General features: G+C 27.5%; 1 protein-coding gene and 1 long non-coding RNA gene across 5 annotated transcripts in view; one reads left to right on the forward strand and one right to left on the reverse strand.

The window, feature by feature from the left end:
* LOC122271106 (uncharacterized) overlaps positions 1–19181 on the forward strand; it is a 34507-nt gene extending 15326 nt beyond the window's left edge. For all 3 annotated transcript variants that reach the window (XR_011637763.1, XR_011637764.1, XR_011637762.1), the window contains 2 exons: positions 5153–5286; positions 18267–19181. This is a non-coding gene — a long non-coding RNA (uncharacterized lncRNA). The remainder of the gene's footprint in view (positions 1–5152; positions 5287–18266) is intronic.
* On the reverse strand, positions 1862–21473 carry LOC107442316 (uncharacterized). 2 transcript variants are annotated; one of them, XM_071185544.1, is made up of 5 exons: positions 21196–21473; positions 19783–19886; positions 16864–17111; positions 5129–5273; positions 1862–2288 (listed from the first exon to the last, which is right to left on the reverse strand). In XM_071185544.1, the coding sequence occupies exons 1-4, from the start codon at positions 21316–21318 to the stop codon at positions 5149–5151; spliced, it is 600 nt and encodes a 199-aa protein (XP_071041645.1). In that variant the 5' UTR covers positions 21319–21473; the 3' UTR covers positions 1862–2288; positions 5129–5148. The 2 variants fall into 2 exon arrangements, with proteins under 2 accessions (XP_071041645.1, XP_015911336.3); XM_016055850.4 differs by lacking the exon at positions 1862–2288 and adding an exon at positions 15967–16057 and having other exon boundaries at positions 5135–5273.
* Positions 21474–23024: the final 1551 nt, after the last annotated feature.

Here is a 23024-nt window from a genome sequence, read left to right on the forward strand (position 1 = left end):
TAGATTATCTATGGATGCCTGCAATCTAGCTACTTTGTTTTTAACAAAATAATTTCTTTAAAAAAAAAAAAAAAAATTAATGCTACTGGCAAACTAGGAGCATGACCTTGTTTAGAAGTTAAATCTTTGGATATAAATCTCTTATTTAATTTAGGCCACATTCTTTCGGCAATTATTTTCTTGCACTTTTCACTGTTGATCATTTATTCAAGTAGACCTAGTGAAACTCACCCAAAACATTTATTTTCTGAAGTTGGAAAGGCTAACAATTTTCTCGATTTAATTAATATGCTGACCACTATATATATTTAACTAAATTTAGTGATTACTGGTACCAATTATTGCATTGATTCTTTTGTTCACTTCATTTCTTTTGTGATGATTGACTGCTACTGAATTATATAATCTTAATTATCTTGGGTTAAAAAAAATAATAAAAACATGTTTTGAAATTATATTTAATTTAGTCATAGATTGTTACTCTAACTACTTATTGTTTTACTCCAACACCATTTTTTTCCTTTTTGTTCATTTAGTTCAACACCACTGAGATTTGAATCGTTAGGTGTTGTGCATTGTAGTAACTGTGTTTATTTTTTATATTTAAGGCTGTTACCTCTCAAATTAAAGTGTGGAGAAATCCAGCATTACTAATTAAATTAGCTTTCGAATATCAAAACACTGAAATTATTGTTGTAGAACAGTGGTTGGCAAACTTTGTTACAAAATTTCCTCGCCTGTGGTTAATCCCTTATCAAAATAACTAATATCACAAGTGGCAAAAATATCATAATTTATAATCAAGAAAATATTGACAATCTGCTAGTCATACAACAATTTTCTCAAAAATGTTACTTTTTTTTTACTTTACAATAGTTTTTAATAAAAAAAAAGGCATTTAAACAATTTTTAGATCTGATGCTACAGCAATAGATTGCAAGTTGAGCCAAATTGGGGAAATTTCTGCATCAGTATCTATTTGTGCCAACAACAATCACTATGATGTCAAAGGAATTGTGAAGGAAACTTAATTTAAAAAAAAATATATGTAGAAGTTTGCTTGCTGGTGGCTATGAGTTAAACTCTTTGAGTGGGTCCTCTTGTGATTTTTTTATTTTTAGTTTCTTGTAGATTTCTGCCCAGAAGTCTCCAAAACTGGGTTACCATTTTGGCAAAGGTACCGATACAGAAATCTTCCAACACTTGTAAACCATTTTTTTGCATGCATATTTTTCTTAAAGAAAAAAAATATAGATTCAATTCCTAAACATTACTTTGACAGTAGAATAGAAAAAAAAACCCATTAAAATATCATTAACTCAGGGCCGGTTACCCATTTGGCCAGACTAGGCCATGGCCTGGGGTCCCCAATGATTAGAAGCCCCCTTAAAAAAATTTTTTTTGAAAATAAATTTACAAAAATTAGGAAGAACAATGATTTTTAAAAAAAAAAAAATCAATTTCAAATATATATTAATAAAATATGATAATTTTTTTAGTTCTAATTTAACAAAATAAAGTAAAATTTAATTTATTATTAAATTTGCTTTCTTAAATGAAAAGATATATAAATACTTTTATAGTTGAATAAATAAAAAAAATAAGAGAAAAAAAATTTCATCTAAGGGCCTCAAAAATTTGAATGGCCTAGGCCTTAATCCGGCCCTGCATTAACTATTGTCTTAAATCCTCTATGATGGTCATAATATTTGATTCTCTGCATATTATGTTATTGTGTTCGGTTGGTGATTGAATCAATCAATCGTAATGTTTGCATACTTTTTTTTTTTATCCATTTATACAACTGGATTTTACTTATTTCTTATACTAGAGTTCTAATTTTAAAAAAATTGACTAACAATTAATAAAAGCTACTTTTAATAGGCATATCACACAATGAATACAGTTGGCATTTAATTTATGTTACATATGTACAATGATATCACTTGTGAAGTCTTATTTAAAATGTTTTGAAATAATAAACAATGAATATTGCCTTATTTAGCATTTATAAAATGAAACAATAAAAAATAAGTTTTTTACAAAAATGATAATACAATAAGACTAAGTGAATATTATTTTCTAAGAAAATATATACATATTAAACATAAATAATACAAATAACGTATGTACAATTATATAAAACACCTAATAATAGTGTCTTTGTCTTCCAAATTTCTTGAACTAATCTTTTTTTTTTTTGTATATTGATTGTTAGAAATTATTTAGATGTGAAGTTTGCCTTAGCCAGTTGAATCTTATGCAGCCAGTAGTTCTGTAAATTAAGCCTAGAATATGAAACAAAAATAAAAAATTTTAAAAGATAATTTGAACAATGATAACAATTTGTTGTAATTTTTGTAATTAATTGTTGATCATTATTAGTTAATTGACTGAGAAAAAAAAAACTATAAGTAATAAACAGGTCTATTCAAAAAGAAATCTTTCTGTAATAAGTAGTATGAAAATGACTAAACACATAGGTAAAATGTTATAAATTTTAGGTACCTACGATATCATTTTTATCTTTATCATTATATTAATCTTAACATTGAACATTAGAAAATCGAAATTATATGGATCATTCGCCAGAAAATGTGACATTTGTGTCCCTTGCCTTTATTCAATTTATTTTTCTTATTAATCATTTTTCTATGTTTAAAAAGTTATCCAATTACATATTTTAAAAGGAAAAAATTTATTATATGATTAACAGCTCAAATTGAATGTGTTAAATGTCGCTTCTTTCCCCAGTTCTTAAACTTATAGTCAGATAATCAAGGTAAATTTCCAATATAAATTCAAGATCAATCAATCAATATATATATTGTGCATGTTTTTGTAGTCATAAATTATGGTTACTAGAAATTATATAATATATTTTTCACTCGCCATTTTATGATCCCTCAGTTTGTCATAAAACCATCCCTAGTTTACTTGTTACAATTGTTCCCCACTATAAAAATAATTGCATTGGCCTCTAAAATGCCATATATTTGAACTAAATAGAAATGAATTACTTGTATAACTCCTTATTCTTCATATACGGGAAAAATATATCAAATTTTTGGAATATAAGTTAATGATTTTTACATCCAAATCAGTTAAAAAATAAAATATTTTCATTAGTTATTACCACAGTCCCACTCCTATATTTTATTTTTATAATTCAGTTTTTAAATTACAGTCGAACTCGTTTATAACGAGCACAAAGGGACCGTAACATGTACTCGTTAAAGTCGAGTGCTCGTAATAAACGGGTCCTTAAGGCAGNCAATAAAAATGGTATTATCGATATCAACTGCAATATCGGCAGTATGTCGGTATTGCAGATAAAGTTAGATAAACAAATTCGTAAATTAAAACCCATATTAATAAAAATGTAAAAAAAAAATATGCAAGAAAATTTTAGCGGGGAAAGAGGGGAGGAAGGGGGGGGGGCAAAAACGGCTATGCCTAGGGCCTACGAAAGGTATAATCCGGCTCTGTGCCTAGGGCCTACGAAAGGTATAATCCGGCCCTGCATATATTTGAACTAAATAGAAATTAATTATTTGTATAACTTCTTGTTCTTCATATACGGGAAAAATATATTAAATTTTTGGAATATAAGTTAATGATTTTTACATCCAAATCAGTTAATAAAATATTTTCATTAGTTATTACCACAGTCCCACTCCTATATTTTATTTTTATAATTCAGTTTTTAAATTACTACTAACAGCCCTTCAAAATGCTATTTTCAAAAAATATTTAAAGATGTTATTGATCTAAACTAGGCTTAGGAAAAATACTATTTTTAAACGTTTGGTCACATTTGCCCCTGTCATAACAGTCCCGTTTTTTTTTTTTTTTTTTTTTTTTTTTTTTAAATAGTAGAGATACAATGCAAGAGAGACATTAACATCAATTGGTAATTTTTTCTGTTTTTTTTTTATATGAAACATTTTCTAAATGAAAATAAATTTAGAAGGCAAGTAAAATTGAGTATTTTATGTATATTTTGTTGTATGATGAGGCACATTATATGAATTGTTTTGTAAATACAATGAAAGTTTTTTTTTTATGTGTATTGCTACAGAACTGTGCAACAGTTTCGGTTTGTACCACGGGTTACCCATCCAATTCTTCTAATTTAAATTTGGATGAGATGAAGGTTGAAACATCAGTTACTGACATATTTGATAATTTGGGGTATCCAGGAAAAAATTAACGAGGATAAACTAATAAATTTTATTAGTAGTTCTGGAAAGAGATTTTCTTTGCCCTTATAGTCAAACAAACAAGTTGCCTTTCATGCAAAATTTTTTCATTGCCCTGTCTCAACCAGATATTTTTAAACAGAGTATTTTGAATTAATGAAACCTGTGCAAGTTTTTTTATTAGAATAAAAATTTACAATGTATCATTAATAATGTAACTTGAAAATTCAATTACTTTTTTAATTAGCTCCTAGGTCACACCTGTTCCTCTTTTCCTCAGTAGTCACTAGCACTATTCCTTAATCAATGAAAAATTAAATATATGATTTTTATTTATTAAAAACCTACACTAAAAACTTTTAAAAAAAAATTTGCTTTATATGTTATTTGAGATAATGAATAAATTTATTAAATAACACCTTTTAAATAAATAAATTTCAATAAAGTATAAAATTTTTTCAGTATGTGTTTGAAAAATTTGTTATACTATTAATACTGCAAATATTTTGAAAGGAGAACTGCTGAATATTTTTGCATTGTCGAATTTTATTTTTAAAGAATTTATCCAACAAATAATAAAGAATTACTAGAGATGAAAGTAGTAACATTATTTTTTCCCCAAAGCTAACACAATTAATTGTTTCATCAAATATATGTAGGAGTATGTAGATTAATTTCATTAATAATTAGTATTTAAAAAAATACTTCAAAAATTATATTAACCACTCCTCTTGAATGTCACACTTTCTGAAGAATCACTAATGTAAACATGAAATTCGATTTCACTCACATAATACTAGTAAAAATAAAGAAACTTTTGAATTAATATATTGCTAAGTATTATTATATAATTCAGATCTATTCAAATATTTAAGAGTTTGAATAAATATTATAAATATCATAATCAAAATAACTTCATATTTTACCTCTTTGTTATTATTTCCTTTCAGGATTCACAAGAAGCATCATCAAAACTGTAATTCATTGAAGATAAGATGTTTTCAGAATAATATTTAGAATTTGGCTTCTTCTGACGATTTGATAATCTTTTAGATGGTGAGGTATCAGCATCTATGAAAAATATGTAATTGACTTTATTGCAAACTATTATTTATTGCAATTTGAACAATAACAATTAATGAACTGCGTTATTTGTCAATGGCAATAACTGTAAAAAAAATTTCACCAGCTGAAATGTAACTACTATATTAAATTTTGCTTTAATTTTTGTATAATTAACTTTTAAATTACAGGGAGTAGATTTTGAATCATGTATGTAAAAAAAATCACAAGATTACCAGGTGGGCATTGGCATTATCATGAGTAACTTAAATCAACATGCTCAAACTATTTTAAACATTATTTTTTAATGAGGCTTAGAACTAATCTATTTTTGTTACCATAATGATGTGTTGGTGCATTGAGTAAAAGGTACATAATTTACTAACTTAAATCAATATGCTTAAACTATTTTAAACATTATTTTTTAATGAGGTTTAAAACTAATCTAATTTTGTTATCATAATGATGTGTTGGTGAATTGAGTAAAAGGTACATAATTTACAAAATAAGCTAACCACAATATTACAACTTTGTGATCAAAGCTGTGACAAATTTCTATTTAGTGTTTGGTTGCTATAAAAAGTACTTTTATATCACATAGAATAAAATTCCAATTTATTCACTAAAGGTTGACTTTTAAGCTGGGATCCCAGCTGTAAAATTGCTGCAAATGTTTAAACATTAGCATAATCATTTAATATGTTCTGTATGTCCATTCATTTTTAGAACAAACTCAAAACCAGCAGCTGTTAATACGGTTTTGGATTGAGTTAAGACTGGTAAAAATATTTGTTCATTTAGATAGACATATATCAACACCATCTTCAGTAGATACAGTTAATAATTATGAAAAAAATCTGATAAATTAAAAAAAAAGAAATTAAACAATATACTAAATTTTATTTTTATAAAGATCAAAATACTTGTAAAATATTATAAACATTTACATTTTTGTGAATTTTTATTTATATGAAATTCATTCTGTAAAATTGCATCCCATCATTATTCAATTTTTTTAATAGGGAATTTTAATATATAAAAAGTAATAAAAAATTTTTAAGTTTAATTGTTCACAAATTTTAACAGGTAGTTATATGTAGTAATTATTTTTCAGATTAATTTAAATAATGGTAAAATAGACAATACTTAAAAATGTAAACAAAAAAATAAATACAAAATAAATAGATATTAATATGTTTTGTTAATATCATAGGTTTCTGATTATCCGGCCGTTTAAAAAAATTTTTGGAAGGGGGAGGCACAAATGAAGAATGCTAAATTGGTCGCCAGTACATTTTGACTCTTCCTAATCATAAACATTTTTTTTTTTGCACTTTATTAATAAACTTAAGAGAATTTTTTCTGTTAGCTAATTAGCTTAATATTATTATCTAATTAAAAGTGGATAGAAAGTGGAAATTTGTTCTATCCGGCTATTTTGTTTCCCAGCAACCCTTATGCTTAATTAAACTAGTCTGAAGCCTACTGTATTTCTTATTGTAATAATAATTTAATAGCTTAGTTACATTTGATTTTTCTTTTTTTACATAAGATATTTTTTATTTATGTCTTCATCAACTAAATATTTCCCCAACATAAAATAATTTTTTTTTTTTCAGTTTTAATATTTTTATTATATTTGATTTTAAAACGTGCATTTTTTTATTTAATTAAAATAATGCACAAAAAAAAAAGACTTTTAAAGTTTTAATGAAATTTTAACAATTCCATATTTTGTTTTCTAACAAAAAGTAATCATTTCTTATTTACTAAGCAAAATTTTTTAAAAATATTTTACCAGTTTATTTAAAAAAAACAAACTTAATCAAAGTTAGCTTTAGTTTCATGTGCCACTAGTTCTGGAGGAAAACTGTAAATGATGCTTTCAACTCTAGTTTCTTCTTTCTGTGTTACATGATACTTATGCAGATGGCAGCACAAAAGACATAAATAATTTAAAATAAAACCTATATAAATAAATTAAAAAAATCAGTGTTACATATGATTTAAGCTCTTACATTTGGTACGCATAATGTACCACAACTAAATGTTTAATTGGCTGGAATACAAATCACAATGCTTATAGTGCGGCTTTCAGGAGAACTCCTCCAGACAACTGCGAGAATGGTTACGAGAAAAAGAACACTTCAAATAGGGTTGTAGGGTGAATAATTTTATCTTAATCATGGCATAGGTCGTCATGAGTAACTCCATTTCACCCCCATTAGAAATGTGCTCTTACTTGTTACCATAGTAGCAGACAGTCCCAAACTTTTAGTCTGGAGGAGTTCTCCTCAAAGCCGCGCTATACATGCGTAAGTCGCAAAAATACAACCGCGATGTTTGATTAGCAAAACGCAATAATGTGATTTTAAATAATGATGGAATAAATCACAATATATGATTCGTAAATCACGTTAACAAGACTGCGGTTAGTGAATTTGCAAATCATCCAATTCTGATCACAATCAGATATATGTAAAAATCAGAATATGAATTGCGATTTGAAAATCAAGTCATTCACCGTCGGTCGGAAGTGCGTGAACCGCATTTAGTTGGATTTTTTCTTTTTAAAGTGTTTCTATGATTTAATTTCCAGGCATTCATATTCTAAATAATGTAAAAACATTGTAACAATATAAAATGTTACTTTTGGAAGAAAAATTAATAAAATTCTACAGAATTGTGATTTTTTAAACTCAGCGAAGACTTTAGTTTATAAACAACAGCTTAAATTAAATTTGGACTTTCAAACAATTTGATACTTTAAAATACGATTTCATGGTTAAAGATCACAAATATTCTGCTTATTTTCAGCAATTAGTTTATTTCCAAACTAATTAAAATTATGTGTTTTATATTCCAAAATAATAAAAGTTAAGTTTTCAGATTTGCGTTTCAGTAAGTAAATAACACGTATTCGGGATAAAAGATTTACAGAGGATGAAAATCGTACTTTCGCGTAAATGCGATATGCAAATCAATAAATTTTTTGTGCTCGATTGATCGTTACCGAAAATACAAATTTAATGCAACAATTTATGCATTCAATTTGGGGACTAGCAGCATTTATTTAATTCAACAACAGATGCGTTGAATTTGAGGAGAAAAAACATTTATGCAACACATAAAATGCATTTGTGATTACTCCAAAATTTGCAGAAATCCAATTTATTGGTTGCAAACTCAAATTCTGAGCACGATTCAATCGTTCAAATATTTGCATTCTTGCAAATATTTGCATAATTTGTGAATCTTGCATAATTTGTGAATCTTATAGTGGGAGGTAAAAAATCACATTTTGTGATTCAGAATATATTGTCTATTTTCCCACAGTAAATTAAAAATATACACTACTCAGGTTTAAAAATATATGTTCCCAGCAAACTTGCAGACATATTTAGCATGGATTTTAACAAAATAATTTTGCCAAGCAAACTACTATTTCATTGGAAACAGTTAATTTAAAATTCGTTACCATAGTAAAGTTTTCACTTACATAAATATGAATTTAAAGAATATAGTTGGATTTTTTTTTTAAATGATCCGAATTTTTAAAATTATTTTTTGCTTTCTAACAGAATCACAATCCCCTTTTCAGGGGCATCTAAACAAAGAGTTTGCCTGATGCATCCACATATCTCAGTGTTTTCACTACAACGCGAGAATCTCACATATTTTTTTCTTTTCTCGCAATAAAAAATGATTAATGCAAGAAGTTTGCGCACTCTATTAATCAATTTCAAAATGCACGAGTTTTGGAAAAAAATTCATCTTTTGCCATTTTGAATAAAATGCGTTTCACTTTTCCTCCTTGATCTTTCATTATTTTGAACATCGGTCCTTGTTATCTAGCTTCCCTATTTATCAGTATTGTTCAGAACCGGTGCGAACAGCAGAACACCACCACCCCGAACCACGGAACCCCTTTCTCTGCAACCATGTGTTCACCGTAGGTAAGGTTTCTTCATGTAAGACGTTTACATTTTTTGTGCATGAATGTAAGATGGACAAATACCTTGTTAAGGCGAAATTTTCTACTTCGTAACAGACAAATGAAAATGAAACAAATGTCGGTAGAAACGGTCAAAATGAAACAAATGTCGGTAGAAATTGTCAAAACGAAACAAATACGGATATTTTTCAGCAAAATAAATATAATAGCCGATGAAAAAGTAGATATAGAACATTTTCCATATGATGATGCAGCGAAAATATTCAATTAGAAGATGGGAAAAATGTATTATAATTAAAGAAATAATTTTTTTTTCAAGTCTATTCCTGTTTTTGAAATTTTTAAAAATCTCACTTAACTTTTTGAAATCTCACCCTGTTTTTTAGAAAGGGTGAGAAATTCTCTCCCATTTTTTTTCTGTAATGAATACACTGTATCTGTACCACTGAAATCTATACTGTACAGTGATCTGTACACGTCACTCACTGTTTTTAAAGATTTTTATTTGCACTATCTAAATTAAAAATCAGACTTAAAATTACTGAAGTTATAATTTTGAAAGAAAAAAAGGCATTGAAAGTTTACCCAGGTCCATATATAGAGAATTTTTGATTAATTATTTCTTTTCTACCATAACATAGTTTTCAAGATTAATATTTTTAAATAATGAAAAATAAAAAGAATTTTTTTTTTTAATCTTGAAAATTTTGTTTTTGAAACAGTCATATTTGACTTTTTTAGTGTGTTTTTAAACAGTTAATAATGAAGGGTACTCAGACATAGAAGGATCTTGCATCTTCCATAATGCATAAGTGCTGTATTATTATTAAAGAAGTTTTACATTTTTTATTACACGCTCTGATCTATCTTCGATCAGAACCAACACTGCAGGAGCTATGTCTTGGAAACAGTTGTGGTTGCATTGTATTGTTCTATTTAAGACAAAAGAAAAGCGAAGAGGGTAAAAAAAGTTTGAAAATTTTATAATAATTTTTTATTATATGATATTTTTTAAAGAAAAAAAAACACTCCTCAGTGAATGATTAATCATATTGTTGCTGCTTATTCTTGCTTTCCTCATTTATTTTAACAGTTTCAGTGACAATAATTAGAAAAACTGCATGTTAATGCTTACGTGGTAGGGTGATTTATCAATTAAATAGAAGAAAGATGTAAATTCATAGACATTTTCTAACTTTGAATAAAAATACTAAAAATTTTGGGAACAAGCAAAAATTTAAATATTTTTTAGTTGTACTCTAACCACGTAAGAAATAGAAATTTACCCATAAACAGAATAAAACAAAATTATTGCTTGTCAGGCATTTTTTTAATAACCTTGCCTTATTTATTTCATTATTTTGTTATCTGACATTTCATTGATTGGCCAATAGTTAAACCCTGAATTTGAAAGCACACAGACCTTCGTCTGAATTTAAAAGCAATTGTATACGTATTCAGATTTCTCTCATTAATTATATATTTTAGAATTATACCTAATTTCTGACAGTTAAAAATTTAGCATTTGAAAATATCTGCTGCTTGTATAAATAAAACATTATTACTTGATACTTTAATACAAAACATTATGCAACTACATTTTTACATGAATTTGATTATCTATCCTTGCATAAACCATTTAAAATGGGAAACATTTTGTTTTTTCAAACATACAATTGGCCAAATAGTTTCACATTCGACCAACGGAGCTAAACTGAAGTAGTGGATATTGGCAATGGTCTAGGAAACATCACTAAGGATGATCCGAAAACGTGCCATGAAACGTTGAACATCTGCTGAGGGGATGCCTCCCCTTCTTTGGTCGCCTGAAGACCTGCGTGTGAAGTAAAGCATTTAATGGTATATTACAGTTTAACAATGACCTGCTGTGACCCCTCTGTTCCTTTTTTAAATTTACTGGACACAGAGTCTTAAGAACAGTCCAGTGTGAAACAGAGTCAAACGGAAAGGAAACCAAATATTCTATGCTTTTCTATTGTAAAAATTTTATTAAATTATTTTTTGTATTAGTAGATTTTTATAGTAATAGATTTTTTTTAAGAATTAAAATATAGTTTTTTTAAAAATGAATTAGCATCTATTTACCCACAATTCTATTGAAATGAAACTGAAATTTTTCAAAAACATTTGCTATATTTTCAAGTTATCAATTTTAACGAAACTAAAATATTTAAGTGGTAGACATATTATTTATGAACAAACATATTAAATTTCAAGGTTTAAAAATTGTCTAATGACTTGTGTTGCAAATAGTTTTCATTATAGTATTTAAACATAAAAATGACTAAAAAATTTAATTCATGGCCCAATTTGCAGATTACATGAATATAGCATTAATAGAAAATACATTATATATAATTATAATGTAATTTAATATAATATAATTAAATTAATAGATAAGCATAAAGACAGTAGAGAAAAAAGCAAAAATATTTTTTTATTCCTTGGAAATAGCTATTAAATTCTAAAAACACATAGCAAATTTTAGATGTATGTATATAACAAATGAATTATCACTAATTTAAACATGATTTTTAAAATAAATTTTTATAATATGATGCACAGAAAGAATATTTGTAATTAAGCATTCAGAGAAAAATGTTAAATAAATATATACAGAGGTAATTTAATATACATGTCAGTAAAAAAGAGAGAGAGAGAAACAGATTTTTAATGAAAATTTTTTAGTTGAATGCAATCTTTTATAATTGTTTTATGTACAGAGTATCAAATAAAGATCATTATATTCATTTGATTTGGCTAAAAAATGACATTAATAACAATTAAATGGAGTTTATAACATTTTCAAAAGTGTAATTATAAAAAATCAAATTTTTTATTGAAATATAAAATTATTATCTTAAAATCAGTGTTAAATTTTTTTTATCACGTATCATATCATTATATCATGAAGTTTTTTATTGATCATAATCTTTAATTATGAGCTTGGCCTTTTTAACACAAATTTATTAATTACACTTTCTCTAAAAATAAAGTATATCTTTATACAAATTTTTAAAAGAATGAAGCCACTTCCGGTTATAGTTGCAATCAGTTTCTAATTTTAACTCAGAATGAAAAATCTTTGCTTGATTCCTCAACACAGTACCAGGAACAGAAATACCTTCTCTGGTACATTGTTGAACCCATTCAATGAGTGACTTATCAACAGAATGGTTTGGTGTCATTATCTCGCTTTGTTTAGTACCTTCCGCACAATATTTTCTTGCTTCTTTTCTTCGCTGTTTCATGTCATAAATAGTAGATCGACCCACACCATACAGCAAAGAGAGGCTTTTTGCAGAAATACCCAGATCAATTTGTTTAAAAACTTCAAGCTTGTCAGAAGCAGATAAAACCCGTTTAGGTCTAACGGGAGCTTTGTCAGTTAATTTTGAACTATCACATTCACTCAAAGTATTGATTTCATGAGTATCTTTACTTGGATCATAAACTTCTGTATTTTTGAATATCGTAGCTTTTTCATTTGTATTTCCTAAAACAGTACTGCTTACTAAATTGATTGGGGAGCATAGCTCTTCTATACTTTTCTTCTCAAATAAATCAGAAAATGGTAATTCTACTTTAAAATTTTCAGAAAGACTTTCTACAGATAAAATTTGAGGTAGGTTGTCATTGAATGTTTCTTCAGGATCTAGATTATTCTTACATTTTTGCGACTTTTTAAAGAAATGTCTTTCTAAAGCAGGAATTTCACATAATATTTTTCTATACTTATTTTTAAAATGTTGAAGCCATGTCTTATTTAAATGCTTACAACTAGTCTTTAGTTTCAACTGAGAATGGAGCAATTTTGCTTGTTTTATTAACATAGCACCAGAAATAGAAACTCCTTCACCACCACACTTCTGGCACCATTCAATGAGTGCTTTATCCACAGAAATGTTTGATGATGACAAATTTTCTTCAGTCACTTCTGTCTTAATTTTTCCATAATACTTTCGTACCTTAGCTCTCCGTTGTTTCATATCATAAATTGTAGACGTACCAACACCATACTGCATAGAAAGGTTTTTCACAGAAATACCCATGTCAATTTTTTTCAAAATATCAAGCTTATCATATACAGATAAAATACTATGTCTACGTTTAATAGAATCTTCATCAGTTAATTTCAAATTGTCACATTTAAGTAAAGTATTGATTTCATGAGTATTTTTGTTTATATCAAGATCATCTGTACTCTTGGATAGTACAGTTTCTTTATTTCTATTGTCTAAAATTTCACTGCTTACTAAATCATATGGAGATAAGTTTTCAACATATAAAATCTGAGGTTCCAATTTTGTTTTGCTGTTATTAATGGTCGTTTCTTCAGTAGCAAAAACCAAATTATTCCTGCATTGTTCTGATTTTTTAAAGAATAGCCTTTCTAAAGCCGGAATTTTGGATAATATATTTCTATATTGATATTTAAAATGAGGAAGCCATTTTTTCTTTGTATATTTACAAACTGTTCCTAGTTTTAATTGGGAATGAAGTAACTTTGCTTGTTTCACTAACATAGCACCAGAGATAGAAATTCCTTCTTCACCACATTGTTCACACCATTCAATAAGTGCTTTATCCACAGTATTGTTTGATAATTTTAATACACTTTCTTTAACTATCATTCGATTAGAACATTTACTTAAATATTTTTTTGCATTTACCCTCTGTATTTTCATATCATATATTGTAGAGAATCCCACACCATATTGTTCACAAAGAGTTTTGACTGCTATGCCTTCATCAAGCTTTTTAAAAATTTCAAGCTTTTGAGAAATACTCAAAATTTTATGCTTACGTTTACCAGTTTTCTTTTCATTAGATGGACTCGTATTTTTTCCTGTAGCAGTTTCAGGAATTTCACTTTCAGCTAAACCATCTGAAGAATATGCTATGTTTGTTTCCTGAAATTGTAAAACTGAATTTTCACAAAGGTTTTCTACAGAGGATATTTGCGGCAAACACTCCATTTTGTGGCCATCAATAATAGTCTGTTTTATATTGGAGACAATATTGTTTTTATCTTTCTTAGAATTAAATAAAGTCATTACGTCTATAAGCCTAACTTCACATTTCATTAAAGATTCTTTAAGCTTACTATTCTTTGCATAATCTTCTTCATCACATTTTTCAATCTTATTTTCATTATCCTCTTTTAGTGTAGATGCTTTATGCTTTGGGACATGCTTCTGCGTTAAATTAAGCAAAATTTTATTTTGACGTTTGAAACAAAATAGCCATTTGTTGTTATATTTGGGCTCAGTCTTCAGTTTTAATTGAGAATGAAGTAATTTTGCTTGTTTGATCCACATATGTCTAGATACAAAGATATTATTTTTTCTACATTGTTTAAACCACTCTATAAGGGCCTTATCAAAAGCTGGGTTCGTTCTCTTTTGCATAGCTTTTTTAGCTATCATTCCTTCAGGAAATTCACTATAATATTTTCGTAGTTCTTCTTTTTGCTTTATTATATTATATATTGACCATTCTTTAATGGCATATTCCTTAGAAAGAGCCTTTACAGAAATACCAGAATCGAGTTTTTCCAAAATTTCTATCTTATATGCAATCGGTACAGTAACATACTTTTTTTTAATATTTGATTGCATCATTGTTTTTGTTTGAACAACTGCAGTCAAAGGTGGTCCTACCTCTAATTCCTTTAAAGGTGTTTTGTCTGAAACAGGAAGTTCACATTCAATTAATGATTCATTAGATTCACTAATTTTTCTATCACATTCTTTATCATATCTTTGAGTTTCCACATTAATTTCATTATTTTCTAAAAATTTATCTTGTTCAAGGACCGATTCTTGGATAGGATGAAAGAAGATTCTATTTAGGTCCTTGAAACGAAAAAGCCATTTATCATCATATTTGCACTCAGTTTTTAACTTTAATTGAGAATGAAGTAATTCCGCTTGTTTCATCCACATATGATTAGATACAACAATGCCATCTTTGTTACATTGCTTAAACCACTCTATAAGTGCCTTATCTAAAGCAGGACTTGTTCTTTTGCCCATGAATTTCCTAACTATCATTCCATCAGGAAATTCACTATAATATTTTCTAAGTTTTTCTTTATGTTTTTTCATATCATATATTGTACGCTCTCCGATGTTATATTCTTCAGCAAGGGTTTTTACAGAAATACCATTATCATATTTTCTCAAAATTTCTATCTTATCTGCAATAGGTAGAGTAATACGACTGTTTTTACCATTACCATTACATTTTTCAAATTTAAAAGTTTTTTCATCGAATTTTCTTTCATCCAAATATTTTTTTGCCATTCCTATATGATTTGAGATATCTGTAAAACTAAACAAAGCTCTATTTCGTCTTTTGAAGTGACGAAGCCATAGATTGTTATATCTGCAGACCCTTTTCAATTTTAATTGAGAATGAAGTAAATTTGCCTTTTTTATCCACATATGATTAGATACAAAAATACCTTTCTTCCTGCACTCTTTAAACCATTTTATTAGAGCATTATCCAAAGCAAGAGTCATTTTTTTATGCATAAACTTTCTAACTGTTACTCCTTCAGGGTATTCACTGTAACATTTTCTTATCTCTTCCTTTTGCTTTTTTATATCATATATTGTACGCTCACCAATGTTATATTCTTTAGCAAGAGTTTTCACGGAAATACCATTCTCATATTTTTTTAAAATTTCTATCTTATCTGCAATAGGTAGAATAACATACTTGTTTTTAACATTAGATTGCACTGTTGACTTGGATTGAATATCTGCAGTCAAATGTGATCCTACTTTTGATTCCTTCAAAGAGGTTTCACCTGAAATAGGAAGTTTAGAATCAACCAATTTTTTAGGTTTACAAATTTTTCCATCACTATTTTCTTCACATTTTGTTTCATTCATATTCACATATTTTTATGCTATTCCTATATGATTCGGGATATGTTTCTCTGTACAGTTCAACAAAGTTTTATTTCGACCTTTAAAATGACGAAACCATATACTGTTATAACTGCAAACCTTTTTTAATTTTAGTTGAGAATGAAGTAAATTTGCTTTTTTTTTATCCACATATGCTTAGGTGTACAAAAATACTTCTTTCCTGCACTTTTATATCATTCAATAAGTGCATAATCAAAAGCAAGATATTTTTTCATGCATAAACTTTCCAAGCGTTTTTCCTCCAGGATATTCACTGTATTGTTTTCTTATCTTTTGCTTTTTTATATCATATATAGTACTTTCTCCAATTTTATATACTTTTGCAAGAGTCTTCACAGAAATACCATTCTCATATTTTTTCAAAATTTCTATCTTATCAGCAATAGGTAGAATGTAATTAAAATTTTACCAAATCTTTAAATTTTAATCTAAAAAAATTACATTAACAAAATTACTCATTGTTTAATTTAAGTATCAACTTCTCTTTATTAGTATAAGGAACTGATTTTTAACAATATGATTTTTTTACGCCTTATTGTGTGTAAAAATATAAAATTAGCGAAAAATTTGAGCATGTAACTGCAATGTTGAATATTTAAAACTAATGTGAATACATAATATTGTTATATACAAATTACTAGAGAAAAAATTTTATGATTAAATATTGGGAAACAAAATTTACCTGTATTTTCCTCAATACATCTTTTTCTGTTTCTCTTATTTGGAGTTGAAGAGTAAATAATGTGAGATCCATTTTGCTTAGACAAAGAAGTTTCAGAATATTTCATTTCTTCATTATCAGAAATTTTCATCTCTAATTCTTCAATAACAGCTTTTGAGGTAGCATATATATCATTTTGAAGAGCAAGAAGTTTCTCATGAAGTGTTTTAGTTAAAGTAGAAGCTATGCAGTCAGATAAATATCCAACACTGAAAAAATAAATTAATAATAAATAAACAAATAAATGAAACATTGTAGAAAACTGAAAACATATTAAAAACTTTGAGCTTCTGCCTTCTTAAACAAAACAAACTTAAGACATTTAATTAAAAAAAAATCAAGTTATGTTTTACCAATAAATAGTAGTACTTGGAAGAAAAAAAATTTTTTTTTAACCATTCCATTAGCTAATTTTCAAGGTTAAATTGAAACTGCTTAGTCAACTGAAGTTGCTGAAAAGTGATGAAACCAAAACTAATAAATGCATTTTAGCAATACTGTTTCAAAAATAGCAGCACTGCGAAATAAAATGTTAAATATAGAAAGGTTCAATTGATTCTATTCTTTAATTCAAAACAATATTAAATCTTAATGGTAGCCATATGAAACAGGTTATTTTGCTTGCTTTTGAATATTACTGATGATGTACATAATATTCTAAATCAGTTATGCAGGTACAAAGTGAATGATGCATTGAAGTTATCTACAGAACTCTTTCACATTTCTAAGCCCATTTAATTGGTTAATTAAAAAAATGCTTTAAAAAATAAATAGATATAGAATAAAAAAAATTTAGATCACCAGGCTCCCTTCTCTGTCTGAACATGAAGGAGAACACAAGACAAAATGTTATTACAAAGCAAAAAATTATTTTCTATAGGAGAGGGTGGCTCCCCTTGGGACATTTTTATTTTTGGTCTTATATTTCAAATTATCTTTTGGTTTTTTTAGATTCAGATATATGTCAGTATCACCTAACCTTGGAACATATTTTGAATTTATTGATTAGGCAGGTAAGAATTTATTCGAATTTTTATTTTTCGAAGCATGTTTATTCATTTTTATATAAAAGTTAAATTAGTTGTAGAAATAAATTTTAATAAAATTTTTTTTAATAATGGGTAATATAATGAAGTATAAAGCTTTCCCTTTAGAAGTTATCAAATTTAATTGTTCCAATGCTAAGCCTAAAAGTATGATATTTTAAAATATCCTATTAGGTATGTAGTGCACCTTGGGACACTAAATATGCATAATTAATCCTTATTAAAAATAGATTTTTAACAAAAAGACATTGTGCATGCAAAGTATTTTTTAATTTATTTAATCTGTGTTTATTAAATAGTTATTATTTCTTATTTTAGGAACTCATTAGACTTAACTAATCACAAGAATTGGAAGCAAAAAGTATAAAAATAATCCAGCAATTTGTGCTAACAATGTTGAAAAAGCAGCTGCAAATTTTATCAAGGGAAATGACTTGAAAGAAAGCTGTGGAATTCTACAGTATTAGTAAGACCACTCTGAACCGCAATTTTATTTCTTTAAAAAAAAAAAGAGAGCAGCAAAATTCTAAATTTATATATATTTTAAATATACTGAGTCGCAAAATATTCACAGATGAGGAAGAAACAAATTTCGTACACTATATGTTACAAGCCTCCAAGTACCATTCAGGATGAACAATATGTGATGCACATGCACTTATATATGAGTGTGGTTCGCCAAACCAAATGAACATTCCTCCAAACTGGGAGAATGTAAAAAAAAAATCTGGGAATATGAGGATTTAATGCTCTCAGAATTAGTGAGAAATACATCCAGAAGAAAACTAGTAATTAGTGATTTATGCAATAATAACAGTGATGATGATGATTGCAGCTTAAATGAAATGAACAGTGAAAGTGACAACAAAATATTTGACAATAAGAAAAAAGTACATCTAGAAAAAGTAATGAAACAAGATTACATATTGGAGATTTTGCTCACATCAAATTAGCTGGTAAAAGATCTGTTTTTTGCCTTCGTAGGATGCGTTGAAAGAGTTGATGTAGATGAGTAAGAGTTATCAGTTTTGAGATGAGTGAATCAATCTGCAACATTTATTTGTCTCAAAAAAGAAGACAACTCTTACATAGATTCAAATTATATTTTGCTAAAACTTAAGCAGAGCAAAGCTTTGAACGTTCTTTAGGTTTGTTATTTGATTCTGAACAGTTGGATTTGCATACAAGAAGTTGAAACTAACAGAATAAAACTTTATAAACAAAATTAAAAAATTTAAATTTATTTAGTTATACTTATTTAGTTTTGTTAGAGAATTTCTACTTAACTTTTCACATCTTTTTAACTGTCCCAAGGTGCACCATTGGGAGGTACACCTCGGGATAAATAACAAGGTCACTAAAAAAATTTAAAATTTTTTTTTTTATGACAGATACAAAATCAAAACCTAGTTAAAAATCTTTTCAAATGTTATCATTTTCATTCAAATGTTATCATTTCAAATGTTATCATTCAAATGTTATCTTTTCAAATGTTATCATCACAACATTATCATTTTCTTTAATTCAAGAATAAAAAATGCCATTGCAAAGGCAAAAAATTATATTTATCAATCGATGTGAAAGATTAAAAGAGAGAAGAACTAAAAACTGTTCAGATAGTTTTTCTCTAAATTACACCAGTAAATAACAACAGTGATATTTAAAAATAGAATCATTTTGTTTTTATTTACGAATTACTACCTTTAAATTTAAGGTGAATATTTATGTTCTCAATGTAGCAAGGTCAGACTCGTGTTCTTAGCTAGTTTGAGATGAGTTAATGGAATATACTGTAAAAGTAAATAATGTTATAGGAAGAAAAAAAAATACTTACTCATAAGTTTGTTTCTTTTTTCTTTCAATAGGTTCGTCATTTTTACCAGTCTCAATAGATGCAAAATGACAAATAGCAATTTCTTTTAAATCTGTATAAGCCGTCTAAAACCGAAACACATTAATTAGTTCATAATTAAACAAACAATAATGAACAATTATTAATGCAGTGCATGCAACATCGAGAAGTTTGATTAAAAAAATTATGCTCTATTAGTTGACACTTTCTTTCTTTTTTAAGACTTGAATACCCCCAAAATTTAAACGTATACAGTGTTTTCACTACAGCGCGAGAATCTCGCATATTTTTTTCTTTCCTCACATTAAAAAATTATTAACGCGAGATGTTCGCGCACCCTATTAATGAATTTCAAAAAGCATGAATCTCGCAAATTTTGGGAAAAATTTCGTCTTCCGCCATTTCTAATGAAATCCGCTTCGTTTTTCTTCCTTGATCTTTCATTATTTTCAATATTGGTCCTTGTTATTTAGCTTCCCCATTTACCAGTATTGTTCAGAAACAGAACACCCCCCCCCCAAACCTCTTTCAGAATACATTTTTCTGCAACCATGTTTTCACCGTAAGTAAGGTTTCTTCATGTGAAACGTTTACATTTTTTGTGCCTGAATGTAAGATGGACAAATACATTGTTAAGACAAATGTCGGTAGAAAAGGTAAAAACGAAACAAATACAGATATTCAAAGTGTGTGCACAATGCTACAAATTTACTTAATGTTTTTGAATAATTCAGCATCTGTTGCAAGGTCATTTAGCATCCAAAACCGTATTAAGACAAAATATCATAACAGATTGACTGATAAGCAGTTCAGCAACCTAATGAGAATAGCTGATGTAAAAGTAGATATAGAACATTCTTCACATGATGATGCAGCAAAAATATTTAATGCTTTAAAAATTAGAAAAAATGTATTATAATTAAAGAAATATTTGTTTTCCAAGTCTATTCGTTTTTTTGTTGTTGAAATTTTTAGAAATCTCATGTAATTTTTTGAAATTTCACCCTGTTTTTGAGAAAGGGTGAGAAAATCTCACCCATTTTTTTTTTCTGTAATGAAAACACTGGTATATGAGTTTGTTCTATGTGATGTACCTATTATTTTATTTACTCCACTGCTACTGTCCAGAACTCTACCACTATAATTCTAGGTCCTCAAAAAAAAAAAACTGTTCGCCATACACCTTTGCTAATAACACAGTTACTAATATGAGAATACCTGGGTCTAATTAGAAAAAAATACCATTAAAATTCGCATTTTTAACAAAAAATTGTTAGACTTTTATAAATATTCAAATTTTTTCTCCCTCTTTAGAAAACAAAAGCATTTCCCCCCCCCTTTTTTTCCTAACACCTGAAAGTAAAGAAAATAAAAAAAACTTGTTAATATAATTACAGAATTTTTTATATCTTGTAACATTCCATTGAGTAATTTATCAACAAATTTTCGGGATTCCAGCACTTCATATACATCAATAGGATTTATTTCAGTCAGCGATACAGAACTCTCGGGTTCCATTTTCGAATCTGTAAAACAATAACCTAAGCACGAATTGAAAACTCGAATTATATAAAATTATTATAAACAAATACTGAACTCATAATTTTGTTTAAATATAGTTAAAAAAAGCTTTTTCTTATTTAGTTAAGTAAGTTCTTACTGCTTATTTCTACCCGACAATAGACAAAAATTTTTAATTTTTCGAGTTCTAAAATTTAAGGCGGATTGTCACCGTCTAAAATTTAACATGAAATGACACGCAAAAGCAGTGCACACGCGTCTGGTGCAATCGAATGAGTTGAAATTGACCTTATGGGCCGTTCACACTGTACTCAGTTGAACTAGTTGCTTATGCCTTCTGCATTGCTCTTTATAAACAACATTTCGTATTTTAAGAGCAAATGAGAAAGGAAAAAATCATGTACCAGCTCAATGCTCCCTTTAGTAAACCTGCAATCTTCGGCACCATTGCTCTTGATCGGTAAAGTCTTCATCAACTATGGTTTGCACCGGGGTTCGAATAGAGCCTTTAATCGAAATGCACTTTCTCTGATCGTATGTTAGTGGTTCAAGATCCACTTTATCGTAATCCTCGGTTCTTTCAAGTAACACGGTCCGAAAGCTGGATAATTAGGAGCAAACCATCATCTGCCCTCCAATTTAAATTTTGAGAAAATTGTGCATCCATGCGACGGTATTGTCCTTGTCTTCAAATCATCAAAGCTGTCAGCCAATCATCGAAGTAGAATTAAAGCTGCTTTATAAATGAATTATGTAATGAATGATAATAAATATGATTATAATAATTGTATCAACATGGTAAAAAAGGTTAAAATTTTGACTCAATTAAGAAAATTTACATGGAGTTGGTGTGGATTAGTTCACAGCAATATTAAAATCGTATTTCAGGCTTACGATTTTCTTTAAAAAAAAAAAAAAAAAAATTTTTTTCTTATNGAGAATTTTTTTTTTTTTTTTTATAAAATTGACGAAATGAGTCAACCACGTATTACTACAAGGATCTTTGTGTATATTTTTGCTGCAAATGAATAAAATAATTTGCATTATAGTTTTTTTTAAAAAAACAAACTGTTCTTTATGTTACCAATAGTTCTAAGAGAAACGTAATTCCCTATTCTTGAACTTTTTATTTTACTTAGAATCGAAAAGCTTCATGAGAAATAAATGTTAAATCTTTTATAAATTATATCTTTTTCATAATTTATTCTATACATTGTTATTGAAAATATTGGTTTAAAACTTAGCAAATTATTTTTAACTTTTTGAAGCAGATGGGACACCAATATCTCTTTAATATATTCTTTTTCTGACGCTTTAATTACAAACAAAAATATATTTTGGGTGTTTTTTAATTATAAAAAAGACTCAGTTACTAAAAACAATCTGTTAGACTATCGGAATTATATTCGCACTAAAATATAAAATCCCCCCCCCCAAAAAAATCAGCACAAGCTTTTTTATTTGCTGTGCTTCTACTTAAATTAATTCTTAGGCCTTCAAATTACTTATGCAGTTAATTGAGGATGCATTTCCTAAATATAGTTCAATTTTTAAATTCTAAAAAAATTTAAAAAATACATTTACGATATGGTGTTGGTGACAACTTATAGTTCTTACTTTAATTTTAAAAATTCACGCCAAAACTATCAAACAAGTTGTGTACATTTTCACTACACATTATTTTGCTTTTACTGGGCCCAAAA

The sequence above is a fragment of the Parasteatoda tepidariorum genome, chromosome 9, assembly GCF_043381705.1.
Source record: "Parasteatoda tepidariorum isolate YZ-2023 chromosome 9, CAS_Ptep_4.0, whole genome shotgun sequence".
Lineage (NCBI taxonomy): Eukaryota > Metazoa > Arthropoda > Arachnida > Araneae > Theridiidae > Parasteatoda > Parasteatoda tepidariorum.

Excerpts from the sequence above, each read along its gene's own strand:
- LOC107442316 (XM_071185544.1), bottom strand. The coding sequence starts at position 21,318 with ATGGAACCCGAGAGTTCTGTATCGCTGACTGAAATAAATCCTATTGAT. Across the intron at positions 19,887-21,195 it reads TACAAGATATAAAAAATTCT|ACGGCTTATACAGATTTAAA; the intron begins GTAATTATATTA and ends TTTCGGTTTTAG. Across the intron at positions 17,112-19,782 it reads AAAAAGAAACAAACTTATGA|TGTTGGATATTTATCTGACT; the intron begins GTAAGTATTTTT and ends TTATTTTTTCAG.